This window comes from Acomys minous (assembly GCF_964271855.1).
Source record: "Acomys minous genome assembly, chromosome: 17".
NCBI classification, from domain to species: domain Eukaryota; kingdom Metazoa; phylum Chordata; class Mammalia; order Rodentia; family Muridae; genus Acomys; species Acomys minous.
Genome location: NC_140500.1, coordinates 43,379,845 through 43,406,102, shown reverse-complemented (window position 1 = coordinate 43,406,102; position 26,258 = coordinate 43,379,845). Strand labels below are relative to the sequence as shown.

Sequence of the window (26,258 nt, the reverse complement as noted above, 5' to 3'; positions counted from 1 at the left end):
TTGTTCGTTCTTTGTTGAGACGGGATCTCAACTCTAGCTCAGGTGCCTCAGAACTCATTAGATAGCCCAGACTGACCTCAAACTCTAGGCACTCCTATTTCAGTCACCAAGTGCTGGGATTACAGATGTGAGCTTGCCACACTCAGCTTTCCTCATTGTCACCGTCATCTTGTTATTATTACTAATGGTGGCACTGGAGCTAGAACCTAGTACCTCATGTGCTAGACAAGAGCCCCGACGTCAACTACATTCTCAGCCTCCGTAAAAATTTATTGTGAAGCCTTTAATCCCAGCACTCTGGAGGCATGATCTACAGAGTGAGGCCAGGGCAGCCAGGTCTACACAGAGAAACCCTGTCTCAACCACAACAAAAATGTTAAAAAAGCTTTGAATTACTGTCTCTTTAAGGTACCCACGTTGGCTTTGAACTTAGGGTTCTTGTTTCACCTCTGTCGTGCTTGAATTCCAAGCATGCCCCAACATGCTTAGCTGTCTTTATTAACAAGTGTTCCTTTTTTACAAGATTGGTTTATGGTTCTAGTTTAGCTTTCTAATAAGTAGTTGGATCTTAGGAAGAAAAAATATCTGGTGTAGTGCATAATTTAGTAGTTAAACTAGCAGAACCTCTTCAGTGGTCTATTAAAATAAATCCATCAGTGATACTTAATATCTCTGTGCATGTCAGCTTTAAGAATGACATCCTTTTGTGGCATGATTGTGAATGCCTTTAATCTCATCAGATAATTAAGGCAGAAACAGTCGGACCTCTGAGTTTAAGAACAGCCTGGTCGGCCGGGCATGGTGGCGCGCGCCTTTAATCCCAGCACTTGGGAGGCAGAGGCGGGTGGATCGCTGTGAGTTCGAGGCCAGCCTGGTCTACAAAGTGAGTCCAGGATGGCCAAGGCTAACACAGAGAGACCCTGTCTCGAAAAACCAAAAAAAAAAAAAAAAAAAAAAAAAGAACAGCCTGGTCTGCATAGTTCTAGGACAGCTGGCTATCTCAAAAAATAAAAACAAAACAAAGGTGGTGGAGAGAAGGAAGAAAGTGAAAAATATTTACCAGGCTAGAGAGATGGCTAGTTGGTTGAGATCTGGCTGCGCTTCCAGAGGACCCAGATGCCATTGATTATTGGCATCTACTTGCTTGTAGGGTCACAACTCTCTGGAACTTTGTTCTAGGGGCTGTCACCAAGAGCACAGCGCACATACTTGTGCACATTTATACGTGCAAGCAAAACATCCAAAATGAATGCAAATCACTAGTTTCACTTATATAGAAAAGCCGACTAGGTGCCATCTTTCAAAAATAGTCGCTGACTGAGTCCCTAAAATATCATTGCTTACATTGCCTTTCTTCCTCTTGAGCTGTGGACTGGACTAAGCTATTTCTGTATCATCAGGAAAAAAAGCATTTTATTTCCTGAAGGTTTTTTTTGGGGGGGGCGGTGAGGCATACAAGATTATCTTAACTGGGCAGTGGTGGTGCATGCCTTTGATGGCCAGCCTTTGGGAGGCAGAGGCAGGCAGATTTCTGAGTTTGAGGCCAGCCTGCCTAGTCTTCAGAGTGAGTTCTAGGACAGCCAGGGCTATGCAGAGAATCCTGAGGGTGGGGGTGATATCTTAGACTGGGGCTTATTACTCCCATCTATATAAACTGCCTTAATGTGTTTTTTTGTTGTTTTCTTTTGGGGGACAGGGTTTCTCTGTGTAGCCTTGGCTGTCCTGGACTTAGAGAGATCCGCCTGCCTCTGCAACCCTGAGTGCTGGGATTATAGGATTGTGTCTCTCTACTCCTTGCTCTACCTTAACTTTCTGATAAATACAATGCCTACAGTTGAAAGTTTCTAACAGATAGCTTTTGAATGTCTTGTCTTATCCTGTCTTGTTATATCACCAGGTGGCTGGAGAATCCCATCAGAGGTGTGTTTTTGTTTTTTTGTTTTTGTTTTTGTTTTTTGACAGCTAATCTACTCTGATTTAGGAATTGAATTCTCTACTTAGTACATTGTTTGGATATTGTACATTCAGATGTTCTATATTAAAATGATTCGTGCTTTTATATTCTTAATACATTTGATGAAGTTTAAACAACAATTTCTTTCCCAAACTAGGTGGGTTTTTTGGGGGGGTTGTTTTTTTGTTTTGTTTTATAAACAAATTAGTTATATCCTTTGGCTGCTTGTCTTTCACTGGTCCTAGGGGTGGAACCTGGCCCTTGCATACATTAGCTCAGTGCTCAACCTTTGAGTCACAACTGCAGAACCGGGTGGTGATTACTTTGTAATGAATTTGTCCACAACACGAATCCCTGGAGTGATTGGATCAATATATATCCCACAGTTATTACATGAATCTATCATTACACGCTAGAAATTTTATCTTTCGGTTTTTCAAGACAAGCTTTCACTGTTTAGCTCTGGCTATCCTGGAAAACTCTCTATAGACCAGGCTGGCCTCTTAACTCAGAGTTCCTCCTGCTACTGCCTCCCAAGTGCTGGAATTAAAGTCACCTGTTCTTAAGGTTTATTTTTAATGTGTATTTCTGTGCACCATGTGAATGCTGTGCCTGCCAGGATCAGAAGAGAGTGTGTGGTGTTACAGATGGTTATGAGCTAGCTGCTTATGGGTGTTTGGTAATCAGTCCAAGTCCTGGAAGAGCAGCAAGTACCCTTAACTGCTAAAGCATTTCTCCATCCCCAAGAATGTTGTTTTTTGGTAACAACATGTACTGAGTTTATAGTGCTCACCCCCTTTCCCCATTTTGACACAGGGTCTCACTGTAGCCACAGCTGTCTCCTCATAGGGAGTTGGGATTTGGACATGAGCTCTGTTATGCTACATGTAGGAGCTCAGTGAGCACAAGTAGTCCTTTCTGAGCTTCACTCACTGGGCGTGGCCAAGAGCATGCATGCATTTCTTTCTTGTTTTTTGCAAACTGAATTTCTCTATGTAGCCTCATCTGTCCTAGATGTCACTTTGTAGACCAGGCTGGCCTCAAACTCACAGCAATCTGCCTGCCTCAGCCTCCCAAGTGCTGGGATTAAAGGCATGCTCCACCATGTCCAGCTGAGCATGTCATTTTTAAGCACTGCTCTCAAGCTGGGCTGCCATAATTTCTGGTGATACTGCTTGGGGAGAGGGAGAGAGAGAGAGAGAGAGAGAGAGAGAGAGAGAGAGAGAGAGAGAGAGAGAGTGTGTGTGTGTGTGTGTGTGTGTGTGTGTGTGTGTGTGTGTGTGTGTGTGTGTTGGTCCTTAACCTCCCTACCATTTCTTCTTGTACGGGTAGGTCCCAGAGATAGACAAATTACCAGCTTTTCCTCACCCTTTGGGGTTTGTTGGGCTTTTATTTTTCTGTCTAGTCTGTCTGACATGGGGTTTTGAGAGATTGATTAAAGCCAACAATGCCATTCTTTCAGGTTTCCTTTTTTAAAAAAAAGATTTATTTATTATGTATACAGTGCTCTGCCTTGAGTGCATACCTGCACACCACAGAAGGACACCAGATCTCATTATAGATGGTTGTGAGCTACCATGTGGTTGCTGGGAATTGAACTCAGGACTTTTGGAAGAGGAGCCTGTGCTCTTAATTTCTGAGCCATATCTCCAGCCCTCTGGTTTCCTTCTTTTAAGGAAAACTTAAATACTTCCTAGACCAGTATTATGTGAGAAAACTTTTCCCCAGATAGGGAACCCAGTACAGACCAAAGTACAGATACCACCAAAGTCCAACTTGGTGAACCAATGAGTTTTACTGGGGTCACTTACAGGAATATAAGTGGGGGGGGGGGGTTACTTACAGGGACTGAAATGACTGAAAGACAACTGCATCATCAAGACCCACCCTAGCATAGGTGACAGCTCACAAAATCTGGTAAACCTGGAACACACTGTATAGCCTTTAGGCAGCAGAACAGATTGGAGAGTGTTCTTTGTGTTTTGGTTGGTCTAAACCTTTTCCAGGCACCCCTGCTAGTTTCTGCTGTTTACAGGCAGCTGGTCTCATTGTTTGAATCTCAGCTTCTCTGAGAGTCTTCTATTAAGTTCAGGTTTTCTTCCTGAGAGAGACTCACTCTTAGATTTAATAAAAGCTTACTCAGGCAGGGAGGGGCCTGTGAGTCTGGTCAGTTTCAGGGAGTTCTTGCTTTGTTTACCTCCCCACTCAAGTAGCTTGGCTATAGGATGGAATGTTTTGATCATAGAGGAAACTGTTATACAACAGCAGTTAAAATAAGGCTATAGGGGCTAGAGGGATGGTCCAGAAGTTAAGAGCACTGATTGTACTTCCAGAGGTCCTGAGTTAAATTCCCAGCAACCACATGGTAGCTCACAACCATCTATAATGTGATCTGATGCCCTCTTCTGGCCTGCACTGTATACATTAAAAAAAAAATGCTATGACTAGTACGTTGCAGTATTAGCCAGGCGTTGGTGGTGCACACCTTTAATCTCGGCACTCGGGAGGCAGAGGCAGGTAGATTGCTGTGAGTTCAAGGACAGCCTGGTTTACAGAGCAAGTCCAGGACAGTCAAGGCTACACAGAAACCCTGTCTCGAAAAACCAAAAGAAAAAAGAAAAAAGAAAGAAAGAAAATAATATGTAAAAACTTAGCCTGCTGCTTGTTGCTAAATCAATAATAGCTGTCAATAGGGTTCGGAGTGGTAGGTGTGATGGGAGTTTGAGAGGTCCAGCTGTTGTTGCCCCTATTATACTGGAACTTGCTTTATAGTTTAGGCTGGCTCCAGCTGCCAGTCCTGTCTGACCCTCCTTGTGCTTATATATTTGATACTTTAGGAAGGAAATAAAGTTAGGTAACTTAAAGGTAGTTACTAGTCGCTAAGTAGATCTGCATGGTTATAGTGTGAGGTTGTTGGGTTCCTATAATTTTCTTAAGGTCGGAAATGTTGTTTTGTCTGATGTAGCTCTGAAACACTTGGAAATGGTGTCTACACTGTCTTCTGTGTCCTGCCTTTGTGAAATTTGTTCCCCTTTTTTTTTTTTTTTTTTTTTTTTTTTTTTGGTTTTTCGAGACAGGGTCTCTCTGTGTTAGCCTTGGCTGTTCTGGACTCGCTTTGTAGACCAGGCTGGCCTTGAACTCACAGCGATCCGCCTGCCTCTGCCTCCGGAGTGCTGGGATTAAAGGCGTGCACCACCACGCCCGGCTCCCCTTAACTACTTTTTAAGAAGATTTTTTTTCTTTCTTTTTTCATTTTTGTTTTTTGAGACAGGGTTTCTCTGTGTAGCCTTGGCTGTCCTAGACTCACTTTGTAGACAAGGCTGGCTTGGAACTCACACTGATCCACCTGCCTCTGCCTCTGGGAGTGCTAGGGTTAAAGGCGTGTCACCACCACGCCCAACTTTTATTTAGTTCTTTATTTATGAATGCTCTATCTGCATATGCACCTACATTCCTGAAGAGGGCATGAGATTCTAGTATAGATGGTTGTGAGCCACCATGTTGTTGCTGGGAATTGAACCCAGGAACTCTGGAAGAGCAGACAGTGCTCCAGCCCCTATTAGTAACTACTTGATGCTGTGACATACTGATTTTTCAGTCTTATTGCTGTTTTAATCACACATTTATTGAAGTGTGGAAGTCAAAGGACACCTTGCAAAAATCAATTATCTCCTTTCACTATGTGGCCCCAGAATCAAACTCAGGTCATTAGGTGTGTTCCATCTTAACCATTCTCAGCTTTTTTTTTTTTTAATGGAAGAAACTACAGATTAAAGGGTTTGTTTTTGTTTTTGTTTTTTTTCCTGGGGTCTAACTTCTCATTTTCCCATTAATTTTAAAGGTATAACATCTGAAACTTGGTCTGTTGTATGAGCTATAGTTTTGTAAGTTATTTTCAGTGTCTGTATCTCCAAAACACCGAGCACATTCTGCTTTTGTGTTATTTTTTGTGTGTATGAGTTTGGGGACATGCCAATGCACACACCTGAGGAGGCCAGAAACGTGGGATACTCACCTTTTTGGCTAAGCCAGGATCCGCCTGTCTCTACCCTGTAACTCTGGGGTTACATGCATACAAAACCACACCTCACTTTTTATGTGAATGCTAAAAATTCAAACTTAGATCTCTTAAACATTTTTTACCCTCAGAACCATCTCCCTAGGCAACCTCCCCACCCTGTTTTGTTATCAATATATGATACTTAGTACATAATGGGTTTCAGTATGAGGTTTTTATACATGCAGGGTCTTACCGTGTAGCTCTGGCTTGCCTGAAGCAGCCATGTAGATCAAGCTGGCTTTTGACTCAAAGATCCACCTTCCTCTGCTTTCCAAGTGCTGGGATTAAAGGTGTACTACCATAATTGCCTGGAAAAAATATTTTTAGGTAAACCTTGCTCTGTAGCCCAGGCTGTCCTTAGACTTGTGCTCCTCCTCTCCTCCTCCTTTAGCCTCCTGAGTGCTGAAGTTGCAGATGAGCATATTGCCTGGCTCACACAGGAACTTCTGCTTTGCATTGTTAGCTGTCTTCCACCAAACCTCAAGACAGACAGATTTATGACCATATTTTGTATAAGATATACAATGTTTTCTATAAATAGCCTGCTTTAATCATAGTGCCTGTTTTCTGTGAAGAATGTATTATATTTAAAATGAGGCTAGTCTAACAAAGTTTAAAATATAGGTGGTAGGCAACACAGTTTTTGTTTTTTCTTTTTTCCCCCCTTCGGTTTTTCTTTGTGTACCTGGGCTGTCTTGAACTCACTTTGTAGACCAGGCTGGCCTCGAACTGGCAGGCCTCCACCTGTCTCTGCCTCCTGAGTGCTGGGATTAAAGGCGTGTGCCACCACGCCCAGCAGCAATTAAGTTATACTTGGGCATGCTCAATATCTCAGGTCCTATCAAAAGTCTTTCCTTTATGCACTGCTTGTGCTGTGTTCATTGTGTGATACCTTCCCTCTCCACTGTAGCAATCTGACTTAAAACCACTTAAAAAAAAAATAGTTTTTTTCTCCTAGTTTTTTAGACTGGAAAGTCTAAGATGAGGGTATCCTGTGGTGGTGAAACTTTGTTTGCCTTGTCAATATTGCACACACTTCAGAGAATGTCAGTTTCTCCTGTCTTTAGGCTCTAGCCTAATCATGAAGGTCCATGCAGATGGCCTCTTCTAGCCATAATTACCTGTGAAAGGCACCATCTCTGCAAGTCATTGCATTGAACTTTTAGGGCTTCAAATTGTGACTGTTATAAGATTTTTATATTGAGTTAATACTTAACACAGATTTGTGCAGAAAAAGAACCTTAGGTTTACTGATTAAATTGGAGTGTGGGAGCATTGTTGAAGATGACTTTCTTGCAAGTGTATCTTGAGTTGCAGAAACATTTTGTTCCTTCAGCTGTGTTTAAAGGAGGTATAAGAAAGGATTTGGGTTTATTGAGCACAATCTGTGTGACTAGTTAGGACAGCCTGTACATAACATTTGTAGTGTTTTGTTTTGTTTTTTGTTTTTGTTTTTTCGAGACATGGTTTCTCTGTGTTATCTTGGCTGTCCTGGACTCACTTTGTACACCAGGCTGGCCTTGAACTCACAGCAATCCGCCTGCCTCTGCCTCCTGAGTGCTGGGACTAAAGGTGTGTGCCACCATGCCCAGCAAATTTCACTTTTTTTCCTTCACAACCTTTATCATTATTTTACTGTTCCAGATATACTACATTTTGAAAATTTGTCCTAGAGAAGCGTTTATAAATTTTTTTTTTTCTGTTATGTGAGATGCTTTGTAGACCTTGATTTCTCCTCAGCTCTCAAAACAACTGTTATAGTGGATGTCTGCCACTGGGCCTGACTGAACATGGAGTTCGTTCGTTCTTTCTTCCTTCCTTTCTTCCTTCCTTCCTTCCTTTCTTTCTTTCTTTCTTTCTTTCTTTCTTCTTTTTAAAGATTTATTTATTATGTATACAGTCCTCTTCCTGCATGAATGCCTGCATGCCAGAAGAGGGCATTAGATCACCTTATAGATGGTTGTGAGCCACCGTGTGGTTGCTGGGCATTGAACTCAGGACCTCTGTAAGAGCAGTTGGTACTCTTAACCACTGAGCCATCTCTCCAGCCCCGAACATGGAGTTCTTTCAGAGAAATGTCTTAAATAGTCCTTTAGATGAGTCTAAGGCTAGTTGGGTCCAGAGTAAGATCGCTTGTTTTGTTATGCATTTCTACTTACAAGGATCAGGTTTTTACATGTATATAGGGAGCTGTGTGTGTGTGTGAATATGCTTAGAGAACAACTCTGGGTGTCTTTTTTTTTCACCTTGAATCAGGGTTTTTTTGTACTGCAAGTACTAGGTTGGTTGGTCTCAAGCTTGCAGTGCATGTATTCAAGTACCTTGGGGGGTTGGGGAACAGCTTAGTGAGTAGGTTTCAGTGTCATGTTTGTACTAGCTTAGCATTCTAATGTATGACACATACCAGGGGAAAATATAAAATTGGAATTAGCTTTAAATGTTTACATTTATAAAAATTTCTCCTGCTTATGAATAGTTAATGTAAATTCTTTTACAGCTTTGACGTAACTTAACCTGACTAATGGCTTAATTCTGGGATCTCTTTGCTGACTAGAAATTTAAAAAGGTGTGTGTGTGTGTAGGTAGCCTGGACTGTAGACCAGACTGGCCTCAAACTCACAGAAATCTGCCTCTTTCTCCCAAGTGTTGGGATTACAGTTGTGTGCCACCATGCCCTGCTTCATCTCTTTGTTTTAAAAGATGTATTTTAATACTTTTAGATGTATGTGTTTGGAGTTGGGGTATGTAAGCATACGTGTGTTGCCAATACAAGCCAGGCAGAACTCTATCAGAGCAAGTGCTCTTAACTGCCTAGCCATCTTTTCAGACCCCTCCCCTTCATTTTCAAGTGTAAATGAAGTCTTTAGAACTTCAGTTTAAGTGGCTATTTAAATTTTGCATTGGTAGCGCAAGCCTTTAATCCCAGCACTCTGGAGGCAGAGGTAGTCGGATTGCTGTGAGTTCAAGGCCAACCTGGTCTACAAAGCAAGTTCAGGACAGCCAAGGCTAACAGAGAGACCCTGTCTGGAAAAAAAAAACAAAAAAAGAACTTCAGTTTCCCCCTCCTACCCCTTCCCCTCCCCTCTCTGGAGACTGAATCTTTTTCTTTTCTTTTTTTATTTTTGAGACAGGGTCTCTCCATGTAGCCTTAGGTGTCCTGGACTTGCTTTGTAGACCAGGCTGGCCTCGAACTCACAGCGACCCACCTCCCCAGTGCTGGGATTAAAGGTGTGCACCACTATGCCTGGTTTGGGGATTGAATCTTAATGTTAGGCATTGTAGTACTCCAGTCCCCAGCATGTTTTTTCTGTATCAGTGTTAGTTAAAAATTAAAGTTAATAGCTTCATTTGTACTTGTTTACACATGCATATGTAGAAGCACAAGCAGTATGTACAAAGTCATCTTTCTTTTTAAAAATTATTTCATTTTTTACATATATATTTATATTATTACACACATATACAATAGATTACCTATGGCAAGAAGAACTGTGACACAATCAGGAATTATATAAATGTTACATTCTTAGTGTTTTGGAGGAGTGGTCTGATGGGGACTTTACAATTGCCCAGGTGGCCTGGGTGGCTTACCTAGTAGCTGGGAACTGTGGTTTGAGACTTTCTGCATACACTTCTTTCAGCCAGAGGTCAAAGGCTTTGGCGTTTCTATGAGCCTGACTTGGAAAGGTCTTGCCCTGGCCATGCCTATGTCAATGATATGCATTCACTCAGGACTTCATCTCCTCACATGTGTACCACACTTGTGCATGCATGCATATGCAGAAGACAGCTTTCAGGAGTTGGTTCCACCATATAAGTCTTGGGGCTTGAACTCAGGTTGCCAGGTTTGTAGGGTGAGTGCCTTTGCTGCTGAGCCATCTCCTTGGCCTTAATCTATGGCTTAATTCGGTATGAGTGAGTTACATTTTAACGGATTCCTGATATAGTCTGATATTCCTTGTCTAAAATAAGTTTTCTGTATTTTACCAGTTCAGCTCCCCTAATCTGAATGTTCAAAACCTCAATTGCTCCAAAGTCTGAAGTTTTGAGCCTTGAAAGGATAGTTGTTTTTCTGATTTTTTTTAAAGCAGTATGTTTGTTTGTTTGTTGTTTAGGGATGTTCAAATGTGTATACCACTTTGGGTTAATAGGGGTTATAGGGAAAATCATCTCCCTAATTTGTGATTAACTGAAGATTGTACAGAGTGCTACACATTAAAGCCCAGATTCTCTGAATGCTGAGGTAGAACGTCAAGGGTTAGGTAATCTGCTATAGTGGATAGTTTGCAGAGACTCGCGTTAATGTGCGATCCCTACAACACTGTAAGTACTAAACTATAAGAAGTAAAAATTCAAATGGGAAGTCAAAAGAGACCCCCTCCACCTCTCCTTTCTGGTTGAAACAAATTATTCTAGATTTTATCCTAAAGGAGTCTTTGGGTTTTAAAGTCTTTTACATAACTAATTTTTGGGTGGCTTCTTCAGTGACATAAGTAAAATTGAGTTGAATTTATAGTAAGATGCATGCCTCTGGGGCAGGTTCACTGGTCTCACAGGAGGAGGTGAGTGAAGTTGCAAGGCTGGACTGGGGTGCGGACTTCTTAAAGGGGAGTGGGGAAGAGTTGTGCCACGATGGGGAGGTACTAGGGTATTAGCCCTTTTTGGTGAGTTCAGGGCCCTGTAGGTGGGTCTTAGGTCCAGTGGTCACATTGGAACCCGGAGCTAGGAGCTGCCTTTGTCCAGTGTTTTGCCTCAGCTTTTGAAAGGGGCGACCTTCCTGGTTAGAAGGACCTCTTGGCCCAGGCCATCTTGCCTTTGTTTCAAAACCTCCAACGTAACAATTTTGATTCACTTAAATCCAAAAGAAACAGAGAAAGATATTTTTTAGAAGGATGTTGAGTTAGCAATCAGGCTTTGGGTAGGAGGATAGGGCGCCTGTGGGAGAGAGACTAAGCCACTGTAGTTGGTAGAGCTGTTCCTTGAGCTGCTGCCAGAAGGCTAGTTAGTTATGCTTCAACGCTGCTGCTCTTCCAGTTCCCTCTGGTCCACGTTTCTGAGGCAGTGTCTGATTGATCCGCTTGGATTAATCTATGTTTTGAGGGGACCTGGTGGACACCACCCTACAAGAAGAAAATAGAAACAGCTGGAGAGGCCCATCCTTGTGTTTTAATTTTTTCCAGAAAAGTAGTGAGTACAAATGAGTTGGGAAGCCAGCTCCTCTGTACATAACAGTGCGCTCAGTTGATTACTAAGTAAAGTCCATTAATAAGGGTTACAGTTAAAACTTTGTTGCAGTGGGAAGAACAGCTCGAGATGCCTTCTGTACTGCAGTCTATAGAAGTCTGTGTGTTGGTGTTGTGTACTAATGTTTTTATGACAAGGATGTCATTCCCTCCCCCCACCCCACCCCAAAAAAGAAAGCCTCCTTCCTCTGAAACTCACCACTAAGCTGGCCTGGAATTTACAGAGATCCACCTGCCTCTGCCTTCCAAATACTAGGAATCAAGCAGTGTGCCACCAAGCCCGGCTAAGAAAGGCCATGCATACTTTTTATTATCAAGATATCTGATGCTTTATCAGTTACAAAGTATGTTTAGTAGGTAAATTAGGTCAAGTTCCTAGGAAGGGATCAGCAGGTTTTAATAGTTGCACAAGGAGGTGTTGGGAGTACAGTGATAAAAGGAAGCCAGAATATGCAAGGCTACTGGTTGCTGGGTGGGGTGAGGTGTCAGAAACTTGAGCTAATACATTGAATTTTTAAAGTAGAACAGAAGTGGTTGCTTAAGGATTTTGTGTGAGAGAGATAAACCATAGCTTTACCCTTGGGAACTATAGCACACTTCAGAAGAAGTAGCAAAGTTCCTCAGGAAACTACTACAGTGTTAAGTTCTGAGACTTGGCCATAGAGGAAATGAGATTCACACACAACTTTGGCTTTTCCTTCTGAGAATATTCTCTGTACACCATTTTCATCGTCTTTGGATTTTAGCTCAGGCTTCTTAAGAAATACCTTCCTGAGTTACAATTTTACTTGTCCCCTTTAGACATCATTGAAAATCCTTGTGTGCCTTCATTGCTGAAGTTAGAATTTAAGGCCCTGGGATGTTGAAGAGTCTGTGAGCACTTGGCCTGCTTAAGTTGTGGCCCTCTGCGTTCCTGCTCTCTTGTCACAGTGACTGCATGGTTTTCCTTTCTGACATGCTAAGGCCCCTCAGGAAACCCTCCTTTCCCCCGTTAGATGTGCTTATGACACTTGATGACTTCCTCAGTCGAGTGTGTAATTTGCTGTGCCGATACTTTTAGTATAGAGTATGAGATTCATGGAGCAGTCCAGACCCTTTCACCTGTTCTGTAGTCACACAGTAATACAAGTTGATGTTTTGTTTTGGTGTTGTCTTGTATTTAATCAGTAGTGGGGGTGTGCAGCATTTTCACAGACTAGGGAGGGACTGGAGTGGGATGATCAAGGGCAGGAGGAAATAGCAGAATGACATGCATGTCCTGTGCGTCATTGTAGACCCCCTGAAGACTCAGGCTTGAAGCAGAGAAAATAACATTAGACTGAATTATAAAAGGAATTATACTATGAATGGTTGTGCTGAGCTCTTTTAGGTATAATGAGGGAGATGTGGGGGTGCTGTTTATTCTTTGTTCTCCCCTCCCCCCTTCATTTGAGCTGATGACTGAACCCAGCACTCAGACACAGCATTACACAGCTCTACCACTAAGCTGTACTTGTAGACCTTTAAAGGCACAGCTTGAAGTCATGCTAAGGAATAGTGGGGGGTTTTAAAATAAGTGACAGCCAGAGGTAACAAAAATCGATACATATATTATTTGTTTATTTTTCAAATAGGATCTCAGTATAGCCCTGGCTGGCCTGGAGCTTACTGTTTAGACCAGGCTGACCTCAAAATTTTGGAGACCTTCCCTCTGGCTCCTGAGTGCTGGACTTAAAGGTGTATATCACCACACCCAAGACTCTTGTTTTATTTTTGAAACAGGATCTCAGTGCCTCTGACAGGCTTAGAACTCACTTTGTAGTCCAGTCTGGCCTTGAACTCACAGAAATCTTCTGGCCTCTGCCTTCCAGCTGTGCATTATCATGCTTGGCCCCCAGTTACAGTCTTTATATATTTTAAGGTATAACAAGATTTTTTGATAGAGAGATGTGATAAGGGGAAAGGAATCAGTAATGATTTAGGAATTTTTGGGGAGGGGGTTTCAAGACAGGGTTTGTCTGTGTAACAGCTCCTAGAAATTGCTCCGTAGACTAGGCTGGCCTTGAGATCTGCCTGCCTCTGCCTTGAGTGCTGGGATTAAAGGCCTGCATCTTCTCCACCTGATTCAGGAATTTTTCATCACACAGAAAAGAAAATTCTGGCAGGAACTATTGGTAGAAAAAAATCAGTTCACTGGTGGAGACTTTTAGCAAAGTGGAAACATGAAGTGCATATTTGAATGGGTAAATCTTGGAAATGAGATCTAATTGACCTACATAGGTGTAAAAATTAAACTGGGTGAAACCACTGTCTGTTCATAAAGAAGAGGTAGGTTGAGCTGAGCGCTGCAGCATTGAGCAGTTGAAAATGAGGAAGAATGCTTGTAGAATGCTCCTCATAGAGCAGGGAAGATGAAGTGTGAGAATTAACCCCTGGAAATAGCAACATGGAAGTTACTGATAGTCTTAATAGCGACAAATTAGATTTAAGGATACATCGAAAGCCTGACTGGGAGATACCATTACTGGAATTTTATTGTATAGGACGATGAAGAAATGAGGTGGGAACTAGGAAAGGTCAGTAAAGGAAAAAAAAAAGTGAAGATGGAAGAAATATGCAGGCAGATAACCTAAGGTGATAAGAGGGGAGGTTCACATAGGTGAATACATAGATCAGATGTACATGAGAAAGTTGGGCATTCCCTCCCCTAATGCCCCAGTTTTAGAAAAGAAATAGGAAGTGAGGTCATTGAATGTGACAGCAAGGGAGTTGGTTAAGTATTGAAGAGAGTGAAGATTAGGGTGAAGCACTGGAAATCCTGGTGGAGTCCAACTTTTGGGAATGTGAAGTACATTTATTCCTCCTCATCAAGTACTATAAAGTAAGTATCACTAGAGTTTGACAAAGCTAAGTGATAAATTTTTTCCTCTTATTTTCTATACTGGCCTGTTAGTTGACATTTTCTTTATCTTAAATAAGGAACATAAATGGGGGGCGGGCATGGTGGCGCACACCTTTAATCCCAGCACCCGGGAGGCAGAGGCAGGTGGATCTCTGAGTTCCAGCCAATACTGAGAATTTTCTTCTCTTTAACAAAAGGGAATGTGTTAAGTGCCTCTGAAAGTATTTGTAGGGCCGAGACTTTTGAACTTACCTGTTACATGACAGTACAAGAGTACTGTTACGAGCTCAACAAAAGTCTTTGTTGCTGTTGCCAGGCGATGGTGGTACCTACCTTTAATGCCAGTACTCCTGAGGTAGAGGAATGTGAGTTTGAGGCCAGCCTGGTCAACAGAATGAGACCCAGGACAGAAAACCCAGTCTCAAAAAACAAGTCTTTATTAACTGATCAGTTTTCTCTTATTAAAGCCATTTCAAGATGTTACCGCAATCCCCAAGTTCTTTTATTTTTTTGTTTTTTCCCTTCCCCTGAGACAGGGTTTCTCTGTAACAGCCCTGGCTGTCCTGGACTCGCTTTGTAGACCAGGCTGATGTTGAACTCAGCAATCTGCCTGCCTGCCTGCCTCTACCTCCGGAGGGCTGGGATTAAAGGTGTGTGCCACCATTCCCGGCAAATCACCAAGTTCTTATATTTCTTTCTACTTTATTACTTTTAAATATTTGGTTTATGTGTATGAGTGTTTTGCTTGTATGTATGTATATATGTACACCACATGCATACCTGGTGCTCCTGGAGGTCAGAACATCGTATCTCCTAGAATTGGATTTATAAATGGTTATCAGCCAGCGTGGGTGATGTAAACCCTTATTCCAGCTCTCTGCAAAAGCAGAAAGTGTTAATAGTCTATGACACCTCAAGAGGGGAACATACATGCCTCCTTAGAGCAGCGCTTCTCAACCTTCCTAATGCTGTGACCCTTTAATATAGTTCCTCTTGTAGTTACCCTCAGGCATAAAATTACTTGTGTTGTTGCTTCGTGACTGTAATTTTGCCACTGTTATGAATTGTAATATAAAAGGGTCCTTTGATTTTTCCCCCCCTACACACACACACACACACACACACACACACACACACACACACACACACACACACACACACGAGTTGTGACTCACAGCTTGGGAAACACTGCCTAAGAGGAATTCATTCCTGTCAGACAGGCTAAGAACATCTCATTCTTTGTTTTAACACCTCAGTCTTGAGGCGAAGCATGCCTCTGTCAGATACAAATACAATGTAAGTAAGGAACCATGTTTGATCACTTTCAGTCAGTGTCAGGTGCACAGGCTGCTTCTGCATCATCCCTAGGCTTTGGTGACCTTTGGAAGGGCTGGCTCAAGCAGCCCCATTGGAGATTTTTTCCCTCTTTGAGACAGGGTTTCTCTCTGTAGCCCTGCCTATTCTGGACTCAACTTTGTAGACCAGACTTGCCTCGAACTCAAAAGAGATCTACCTGCTTCTGCCTCCCCGAGTGCTGGGATTAAAGTGCGGAGATTAAAGGCACGCGCCACCATGCCCAGCTAGGGTGGCTACTTTCATTTACCCTTGTGAACTCTGATAGGCATCATTTGGTGTCTTGAGGGTATTCTTATAGGAACCCTGCTCCTACCAAATTCTGGGTGCTCAAGTCCTTTAGTATTTATTATAATGTTCAACCCACAGACATTTTCCCATGTGAGGCCTGTTTTGGTGACTTCATTACTGTGATAAAATATCCTGGCAAAAGAAGGGTTTAGTTTCGTTCACTAAACTTGTGGTACCAAAGGCATAGGTAGCAGAAAGAGTTAAACTGGATGTTTACATTGCCCTTTCAAAGGTCACGGTGCTAGAGTATTTATTTTTTATTTTTTATTATTTTTTATTTTTTTTAATTTTATTTATTTATTTATTTGAGACAGGGTTTCTCTGTGTAGCCTTGGCTGTCCTGAACTCGCTTTGTAGACCAGGCTGGACTCTGCCTCCTGAGTGCTGAGATTAAAGGCTTAGAGTGGTTCTTAACTGGTGACAGTTCATTTGGCATTTTTGGAGGTCCTCTTGTTACTTTTGAGGTGTGCCAACGGTGCTCCTGTCACAAGTGAATAGTGGTTGGCCATGCTATAAATAAAACACTAAAGCACATAGCAACTTGCCACCACACAGGATTCTGTGGCCAACCAATGCCAGCATTCTGAGTCTGAGAAGCTCCCTTTGTTTACATTTTTTTTTTCTGTACTGTCTTTACTTAAGTCTTTTTACCTTTTCCCTTTTTTCTATACTCACCCTTTTAAGGTCCAGCTTAAAGTTCCGGCTCTCCTAGGGCCCTCCTCCTGTCACAGTTCTAAACCACTTGATCCTTCTATAGGTTCTGTGTATTAGTACTAAAATTTCTGCTACAGATTTTCCATTTAATACTCAAACTCTTTTGAATTAATTTTGTTAATCATGAATCTTCCTCTTCTATTTCTTCAGGAAATTTTATGTTGAAACAGGCTAGCTTGGGACTGGGTTCAAGTGATCCTCCAGCCTTAGTCTCTTGAGTAGCTGGGACTACCGTCTGTGATGTCACTGTTTTTTCTTCAGGACCTTTTAACTCCTATTGTGGCTTGTTAAAATGAAAAGGTAGAGGGGCTTATCACATGTAGTCCAGGCTGACCTTGATTTCTAATTTCTCTCTCTCTTTGAAAGATTTTTGTTTATTTACATATACACTGTTCTTTCTGAATGTATGCCTTCACACCAGAAGAAAGCACCACTTCTCAGTATAGATGGTTATGAGTCACCATGTAGTTACTGAGAATTGAGCTCAGGAGGACCTCTGGAAGAGCAGCCAGTGAGTGCTCTTAACCGCTGAGCCATCTTCCAGCCCCTCAATTTCTGATCTCATCTCTCTGTCTCAACTCCTTGGATTATAGTCCTATATCATCATACCCAGTTTATGCAGTGCTAGGGTTCCAGCTCAGGGCACCATTTTCCAGCCTAGCATCCTACCAACTGAATTATAGCTCCTTCTCATATTTAAAAAACAGCAGAACACATTTGAATTTCTGATAATGTTGTTAGTGCAGTTTCGAGCTGCTTCTGGATTGATGCTTTGTTGTTGTCAGTTCTGTCCACCATTTCCTTTAGTGTCATTAGTACAGCTGTTAGCACAGTGAAGATGCCTAACTCCCTGAGTCAAGCCCTGATCTCTTGAAACAGTTTGAAAACTGCTCTCCTAGTTTATAGGGCTGCTATGTAGCAAATTTGTACACTATTTTCTTTAAATTTGTTTAAGTAGTGAACTTACATGAGATTACTGTTTACTCAATAAAATAGGTGAGGCTGGGCAGTGGTGGCACATACCTTTAATCCCAGCACTCAAGAGGCAGAGGCAGAGGTAGGTGGATCACTGAGTTCGAGACCAGCCTGGTCTACAAAGTGAGGCCAGGACAGCCAAGGCTACACAGAAAAACCCTGTCTTGAAAAACCAAAAACCAAAAACCAAAAACCAAAAACAAAAAAAACCAAACCCCCCCCCAAAAAAAAAGAAAGAAAGAAAAAAAAATAGGGTGTCTCCTAGATCTTAGACTGCTTGTTCAGATACCCTCTTTCATTTTTTTGTTACACTAATAGTAAAGTGTGAGGAGAGGATAAAAAGGCCCAGTACTATTCCTAGGGAGACACAAGCAAACCTCTACTTACCTTTGATTAGAAACCAATGTCAGACCAGAGTAAGGGTACCACCAAAGTCCAGCTTGGTGAGTACTGGCTCAGTTTATATTTACTGGTTGTTTCAGTCAGTGTTCTGTTGCTGTGAAGAGACACTATGACCATGGCAATGGCAACTCTTAAAAAAGGAAAGCATTTCATTGGGGCTTGCTTACAGTACCTTCCTAATACAGTTCCTCATGTTGTGTTGTTCCCTAACCATAAAATTATTTTTGTTGCTGCTTTGTAACTGTAAGTTTGCTACTGTTAAGACTTGTAACGTGAGTATTTGTGTTTTCTGATGGTCTTGGATGACTCACTAAGAGTTCTATATCACGACCTACAGGGAACAGAAAGAATAGAAGCTGGGCATGGTGGCACACACCTTTAATCCCAGCACTCGGGAGGCAGAGGCAAGAGGATCACTCTGGGTTCAAGGCCAGCCTGGTCTACAAAGTGAGTCCAGGACAGCCAAGGATACCCATAGAAACCCTGTCTTGAAAAACCAAGGGGGTGGGAGGGACCACAGAGACATTGAACTTGACTTGAGCTTTTGAATCCTAGAGCCCACTCCCAGTGACACACTTCCTCCAACAAGGCCACACCTCCTTATCCCTTTTGAATAACACCCCTCCTTAATGACCAAGCATTCAAATATATGAGCCTATGGAGGCTCTTCCTATTCAGCCCTCTACACTGGTATTACTTACAGAAGTATGGATAAAGGGTTACTTACAAGAGCATACATGAATCTCAAAAGCAGCTTTATCACCAAAAGCTCACCCCCGCGTGAGTGGCAGGTTACCCATGGAACTGGAAATATGGAATGCACTGTGCTGCTTGTAGGTAGCTGAGCAGGTCAGAGAAGCTTCCAGGCAATGTGGCTGGTCTGAGCATCTTCTAGGCCACTCTTGGGCATGGGACAGTACTAGAGAGATGCTTTAGTGGTTCAGAGCACTTGTTGGCTCTTCAGAGGATCTGGGTTTTGATTCCCAGCACCCATATGACAACTCATAGCTGTCTACAACTCCAATTCCAGGAGATCTGACACACCCTTTTGGCCTACCTGGGCACCAGGCACTCAAGGGTGCACGGGCAAGCATTCAGGCAAACATCCATACACATTTTTAAAAAGTCAGCAGTTCTTACTGCTTATACGAAGTTGGGAAAAACAGGTTGAGTGAACTGATCAATGTCGGGATTTCAGGGACTTGTGAAACAGCTAAGTTGTTTAATGCCTGAGTCTCAAGGAGAATTCCTGTAAAATATCCTGAATCTTAACTTCCTGCAAAGATGGAACATTTTATTTTGAAGGAAATTGCCACATAACAATGAATAGGATACTTTTTGTATGTTTTGTTGCATGTATGTTTGTGTGCCTATGTGTGAATATCATCACGTGAGTATGGTTAAAGTCTTCCGTTGAACCCCGAGCTTGCTAGTAAAGCTTGTCTGGCTAGCCAGCTGGCTTCAGGGATCTCCCGTCTTCACCTTCTAAGCACTGGAATTAGAGGCAAGTCACCACATTCACCCTGTACTTGGTTCTGGGGATCCATACTCTGGTCCTCATGCTTGAGCTTCAGGTGCCTTAAACATTCAACTGTTTTCCTAGCTCAGGCTGTGACCAGCACCCTGAATACCTCAAATGACAATGACTAAAGAGGCAGGTGAAATTAAAATTATTTAGGCTTTTGTTGTTTTTTGTTTATATATATATATATATATATATATTTTGAGACAAGATCTCACAATGTGACCCCTGATTCTGATTGGCCTGGAACTTTGTAGACAAAACTGGCCTTAAACTCACAGAGATCCTCCTGCCTCTGTCTCCCAAGTGCTAGAATTAATGGTGCTGCCAAACCTGGCTTATTCTATATTTTTAATGTTAAGAGACTTTCTTAGTCCATGTAAGCATTATTATAGCATGGAAATTACGAACATCTTTATAATTCTGTGTTTGTGTTTAGTGTTAAGTAATTGTTAATGTTTTCTGATTTTTTTCTATAGGATTCAGTGGTCCCAGTTTAAAGGCTATTTCATTTTCAAACTGGAGAAAGTGATGGATGATTTCAGAACTTCAGCTCCTGAGCCAAGAGGTCCTCCTAATCCTAATGTTGAATATATTCCCTTTGATGAAATGAAGGAAAGAATACTGAAAATTGTCACTGGATTTAATGGGTATGTGCATAATTAATGGTGATAAAAGACTTTTTAACAACAAAGATGTTGTTTTCTTAAGTTTTGCTATATTTGATTGATAATTGACTGTTGTATCTCTAGTGCTTGCCAAATTTTGGCTCGTAAATATTTCAAATGTTTACAGTTAAAAAAATTATTTATAGTATTTGTTGAAAAAAAAACTTGAACCACTTTTAAGAGTTTCAGGGGTATTCAAACTTTAATGTGCATGATAGCAGCAGCATTCCTTTATCAAAAATATTTTAATGTTTCTTTCGTTTATTTGGTAGTATCTTGATATTTGGTGAAGAATTATCTATACTTAAGAGGTTTGTTTATTTTAGCATTTGTGTGTCCCCCTTTCTCTCCCAGTAACTACACAGTTTTAATCTTTTGTAAAATGTTGAAAACAGCAGGAACACTTAACGAATGTATTACTTGCTGTGCTTCACATTAGTCATTGTGTTCCAAGTTAGGACTCACATGTGCTGCAGGGAAGATGCATTTGTGAAGTGGAGTTGTTGAGTATAGTACGTGCAACAAGCATGTGGCAACAGTATGAAATACAGTGAGTTGGGTTTCTGTTAATAAAGTTCCTATTTATTGGTAAATTCTTTGTGAAGAAGTTTTAATTGTATGTTTTTATACCACAAATAGCCTGATTCTTTTGGGGGGCTGGGTTTTGTGACAGGGTCTTAACTATGTTTCCCTGGCTAGAGATCCACTTGTCTCTTTGTCCTTTGTTGGGATCAAAGATGTGTGCCACCATTCTCAGCTGTTCATTCACATTTTACGTTTAGGAATTTGCCTACAATATCAGAAGTTTATGCTCTGGCTTTGGGTCTATTACTAAAGCTGCTTCTTCCATGAGACGGCATAGCTTAGTGATTAGTTTCATGAGATTAGTTTTCCCTGGGGCTCTGGAATGAGAGGAGACTTCTTGACTGTCCCCGTATCAGTTATTTGACCATATGCCTGTTCATTATGAGTACCAGGAAGAAGCCACATGTTATGTGTGTTGCATAAGATTTAATTTTGAGCTAAATGTATGTAGAATAAACAGACTTCCTTTGTAGAATATTTGTATCTAGTGTGTGTGTGCAACACACTACATAGACATTCCCAATATGGGAGTTGAATTATGCAACTGCATTGTGAATATTGAGCTAATTTGTAAGAGTGAATATTCTTAATTGTATTAAAGTTAAACTAGGTAACAGTTTAGATAAAACTAAAATATAATTTCTAAACCTGTTAAAACATGTATTCATCTACTTCAGATGATTTAAACAGTCATTAAATGCCTAAGCACACTTAAGTATAATTGCTCTTAAGGTGTTTTTTTATCTTTGAGGCATAAGTATTTTAATTCTAGTTTTCAGAATGGCTGTTTGGATTATTTACTCTAATTAGGCAGAATCTAAGTTTAATTAGTGATATATTATGAATTTTCATTTTATATCTGCCTTTTTGGTCTATAAGCTATATATTGAAACATGATTTTTTTGTTTTTAAGTTCTGAATATAGACTTTGATAGACTTTAAAACATAGCCTTTTTTTCTCTCCTTTCATCAGTTTTTTTCTTTCTTTCTGTCTGTCTGTCTGTCTGTCTGTCTGTCTGTCTGTCTTGGTTTTTTGAGACAGGGTGTCTCTAAAGGCTACATAGTATTGGAATCATGTTCAGTGCTAGTTGTATTTTCATTTTACAAAGGTTTTGGTACCTTAGTAATCAGTAAGTACATGTATAGCCTGGTGTGTTGTGATGCTCATCACATGTGTTGTTCTAGCACTCAGAAGTCTGAAGCAGGATGATTTCAGACTGCGTGCCAAACAGCCTGTGCTACATAGTGAGATCTACCTTAAAAACATGAAGGAGGAGAAGGGCTTGAGACATGGCTCAGCTGTTAAAGAGTGTGCAGCTCTTCCAGAGGCTAGAGTTGATAACCACCTGCAACCGAAGCTCCAGAGGATTAGATGCCTCCTGGCTTCCACCAACATGTGCCCTCGTGTACACACCCACACTAACAGAGAGAGACAGACAGACACACGAAATCTCTTTTTTAAAGCCAAGCATGGTTAATCCCAGCACTCAGGAGTTCGAGGCCAGCCTGCTCAACAATGTGAGTCCAGGACTACACAGGGTTTATCCTTTTTTTTTTTCGAAAAGAAAAGAAAAAGTGTTTTCTTCTTTGGTTCTGTTTTCTAATATGTAAATGGCTATTAATATACCATTTTCTCTATGAAAGTAAGTGGGCTTTTCCCTTTTTCTCTTCCAAGTGAAGTGAGGGGAGCAATACTGTCAGCCATGCTTGTTTGGAATGCATATTGTACAGGCCATCTTTTGCTGATTTGTTGCTCTAGGCAAGAGCACATCACACTTAAATGGGTTGCTACCTTTTTGTGGTGTGTGTGTGTGTATGCGTGTGCACGTGCATGTGTGTTGCCACAGATTGAAATGAAGCCCTTTGCAAATTCTAGGCTAGCATTTTACCACTGTGCTACATCCTAGCTCTATCATAAAATGTTCATTTGTGTTTCTGTGTAGTAACTAAGTTACTATAGTTTTGTATATTTCTGTGTATGCTTTTTCAGGGTTTTGTGTTCATCTTTAGCGTCTACATTTGAGGTGTCAGCTTGTACTTTTGTAAACTAAATGGAATTATTTTTTTGTGCCAGTAGGCCTTTTTATTAATTGCTGTTTATTTCTCTTAAAAAATATTTTTGCAGTTTTTTTCTTTTTCTTTTTGTATGGATATTTTGTTTGTGTATGTGTCTGCATCATGAGTATGCATGGTGCTCTTGGAAGCCAGAATAAAGCATCAGATCCCCTCGGACTGGAGTTGCAGGCATTTAAGAGCTACCATGTTGGTGCTGGAAATCAGTCTCAGGTCCTCTGCAAAAGCAGCTAGTGCTCTTAACTGCTGAGCCATCTTTCTAGCCTTGTTCTGTTTGTTTTGTTGTATTGCTGTGCTTTTAGTTTTTTAAAATTGTAAATTAAACGCCTCATAGTATCTTAACACATACTATCTTTTAAATAATTTTAGTAAATTTTGACTATGTAAATTTTTGCTCTTTGAATTGCAAGTTGTCCGCTCCTTTCTTTAAAATGTTTCTTTTATTGAAAGTAGATATTTTTTCATACAATATATTCTGATTATTGCTTCCCATCCCTATCAATACCTTTTCCCTTTGGTTTCTCCTAAGAAAACAAGTAAGCATCTAAGGAATAATAATATTTTAGAAAAGATAAAAATAAAACAAGAAAAGGGACAAAAAACTCATAAATGTAGAGACACATACATTCACCTGTTGAGCTCATTAAAACACAAAACCAGAAACCATAATATATATGCAAAGGGCTTGTTTTTAAAAAAAAAAAAGATGCTCAGACACAACATTATGAAACAACTTCCAAAGATGCCATTAGGTTCATTTTGTGTTGACTTCTGCTGGGCATGGGGGCCTACCCTTGGTTTGTTTCTCCAATGAGACTCCCTGGAGAAGACTAATTTTTTGTGTGTAAGTGGCTATCAATTGGAGATTGCTTTTGGTTAGGGATCAGATGTGTGCCACTTCTCTCAGCCCAGGACTGGATCTGGTGCAGGCCCTGTATATGCTGCCACAGTCTTCTGTAGGTCCATATGCTGTGTTTAGATACCTTGTTTCCTTGGTGTCTTCCATCCCTTCCAGCTTTTATATACTCTTTCCACCTCCTCTCTGCAGAGTTCCCTGAACTCTGAAGTGAGGGATTTAATAGACGCCTTATTTAGGGCTGAGTGTTTCTCTCTGCACAGTGTCTGGCTGTGGGACTCTGTATTTGTTCCATCTGTTGCAGGAGGAAGCTTCTCTGATGATGGCTGAGCATGGCACTGACTGATCTGTCAGTCAGATAGGTATTCTGTTTTTTTAAGGCAAAGTTTCTCTGTGTAGCCTTGGCTGTCCTGGACTCACTTTGTAGACCAGGTTGGCCTCGAACTCAAAGCAATCTGCCTGCCGCTGCCTCCTGAGTGCTGGGATTAAAGATGCGTGCCACCACACCTGGCCTTTTAGGGGTAATTTAGTGCTCTGTTCCTTTAGCAGAAGAGTGGTGTTTGGTTTTCTTCTATCTAAGATAGTTTCAGGTTCTTGGCCACCCAAACCCGTCTCAGGTATGGGTTCAGTCTCACGGAGTGGGCCTTAAATCTAGTCAGGTATTGGTTGATTATTCCCACAAGCTGTGTGCCGCTAATGCACAAGCATATCTTGTGAGTAAATCACCATTGTGAGTTGAAGGGTTTGTAGCGGGGTTTGTTTTTACCTTTCTTTTTTGGCAGGGTGCAGAGTATTTTCCAGTATCATGAACACTATTTCATTTGGGTTAAAACTCTATGTAGTATCAGCTCAACTTCTCTGTGTTTGTTGAGTTTTGTTGGTATTTTGATACATAATTGATAGACGTATAAAATAAGAATTTAGAGTACTATAGGCACTCATAGAATTGATTAATTTGGTTAAAGGCTTTGACATACTGCAGATTGACTTGGAGATATGGGCTGATCCAAGCGTTAATGTACTTTTAACCTTGGGGCGTTTTTGTAAACATTGAAAGGGGCTCATTGTTCATTTAACTGCTAAGCCTTGGTATAGAAAGAACATACTGCTTCAAGTAAAAATGACGTTCTTAGACTTGTTTCTGAATTGTATAAGAGGATAAAATTTGGAACCTTTTCAGCTTTTATTTAAGGCAGCATCATGTATGGAGCAAGTGAGACTGAATGAATGTGTTTGACATGACAGGGAGCCATGGGAGTGGGTACAGCCTTCCTCTGGTAAATGTTGACAGTATGTCCAGAAAATGTCCACGGTGGCTTTCTCTCCTGGATGGATGTTTATGACCTGAAGACAGCTCTCCTACAGGCACTGTTCTACTGGGGTTAAATCAGCTCCTTGTTTCCCTGTAACTAATAGACATACTGAACACAGACCATAAGATCATCGCTTTTCTCTGTCGGTGTGTCTTTATGTATGTCCTTTCTTTATTCCCTCAGTGCTCTCAGTCAGGGTTTGGGACTCTAAGGATGCAACAGCAGCTTACTATTGGCTCACTATGTATATCTGGCTGGTCTGGAACTCAGATCCACCTGCCTTCCTCTTGAGAGCTTTTAAAGTATGTCCCACCACACCCCAGGTTGTGTTCAGTTTTGATAGATATTTAAGTTACATAAAAGTGAATGACCCCTTGGGTTTTTTTTTTTTTTTGTACATAACTCTACATTTACATACTTCCCACCCACCCACCCCTCAAACTCTTGATCGTGTGTGTGTGTGTGTGTGTGTGTGTGTGTGTGTGTGTGTGTGTGTGTGTGTAGCATACTGAGTTGATTTAGTGTTCTATATGTGTGTGTTTAGGACTAATCACTTGGGATTAGATAACATTTCATTACTGGAGAACACTGATACTCTAATAGTATCTACTTATAACCTGTAACTATTTTCTTTTTGTTTGTTTTGTGTGTGTGTCCCAGAGTAGGTTTGTGCACCACACTCGTGCAGGAGCATCCTAAGGTCAAAATGCAGATCCTCTGCTAGAGCAGTAAATGCCCTTAACCACTGGGCCTGTGGTTCTTCATCTTGGGGAAGGGTCTTGTGTGGATTCCTCCTTCCATATCGGCATATTAACTGATGTTGTCATTATGCAGGTCTTGTTTGAACAGCAGTACTGTTGAAGCTTAGTGTTGCAGCTTCCGTGTTATGTCTAGAAGGTACTGTTCAGCAGCAGGCATCTTGTTCTCTGGCTCATACAGCCTTCTACCTCTCCTATGCAATGCTCCTGAGCCTTAGGTATAAAAGTTGTGTTGTAGATGTATTGGTTGTGGATTTTGTATTTTGAACATTTGTAGATTTCTGAAATGGTTTCCATATGCTGTAAAAAAAAAAAAAGCTTCTCTGGTAAGGATGAGAGCCACATATACACTTAAATGTGGGTATAAAAATAAGTAGAATGCAGTTAGAAATTATGCTGGTTTAGAAACATGGCAATAGAGGGTTCTCCTCAGAGTCCATAACCTTGATCATCTATGGGTAGTTGACTAGGTTTATAGTAACAAGCATGAATTCCCTCCTATTTAGTTAGCCAGCCTTAAGCCCAGTTAGTTGCACAGCTATTAGTTAGCCACAATGTGAAAGTGCCATTATTTAGCCATTGGAGATGTCTTGTGGGCTGGGTTGTTGTT

General features: G+C 41.2%; 1 protein-coding gene across 2 annotated transcripts in view; it reads left to right on the top strand.

Moving 5' to 3' along the window:
- Positions 1-26,258, top strand: part of PPP4R2 (protein phosphatase 4 regulatory subunit 2) — a 39,760-nt gene that overhangs the window by 2,232 nt on the left and 11,270 nt on the right. Inside the window, exons 1-2 of one of the 2 annotated variants that reach the window (XM_084766533.1) lie at positions 18,303-18,320; positions 19,875-20,045. In XM_084766533.1, coding sequence (XP_084622659.1) covers positions 19,927-20,045 — 119 coding nt within the window. In that variant the 5' untranslated portion in view covers positions 18,303-18,320; positions 19,875-19,926. Of the gene's footprint in view, positions 1-18,302; positions 18,321-19,874; positions 20,046-26,258 lie in introns of those variants that run through there. The other variant, XM_084766532.1, reaches the window with a different exon arrangement.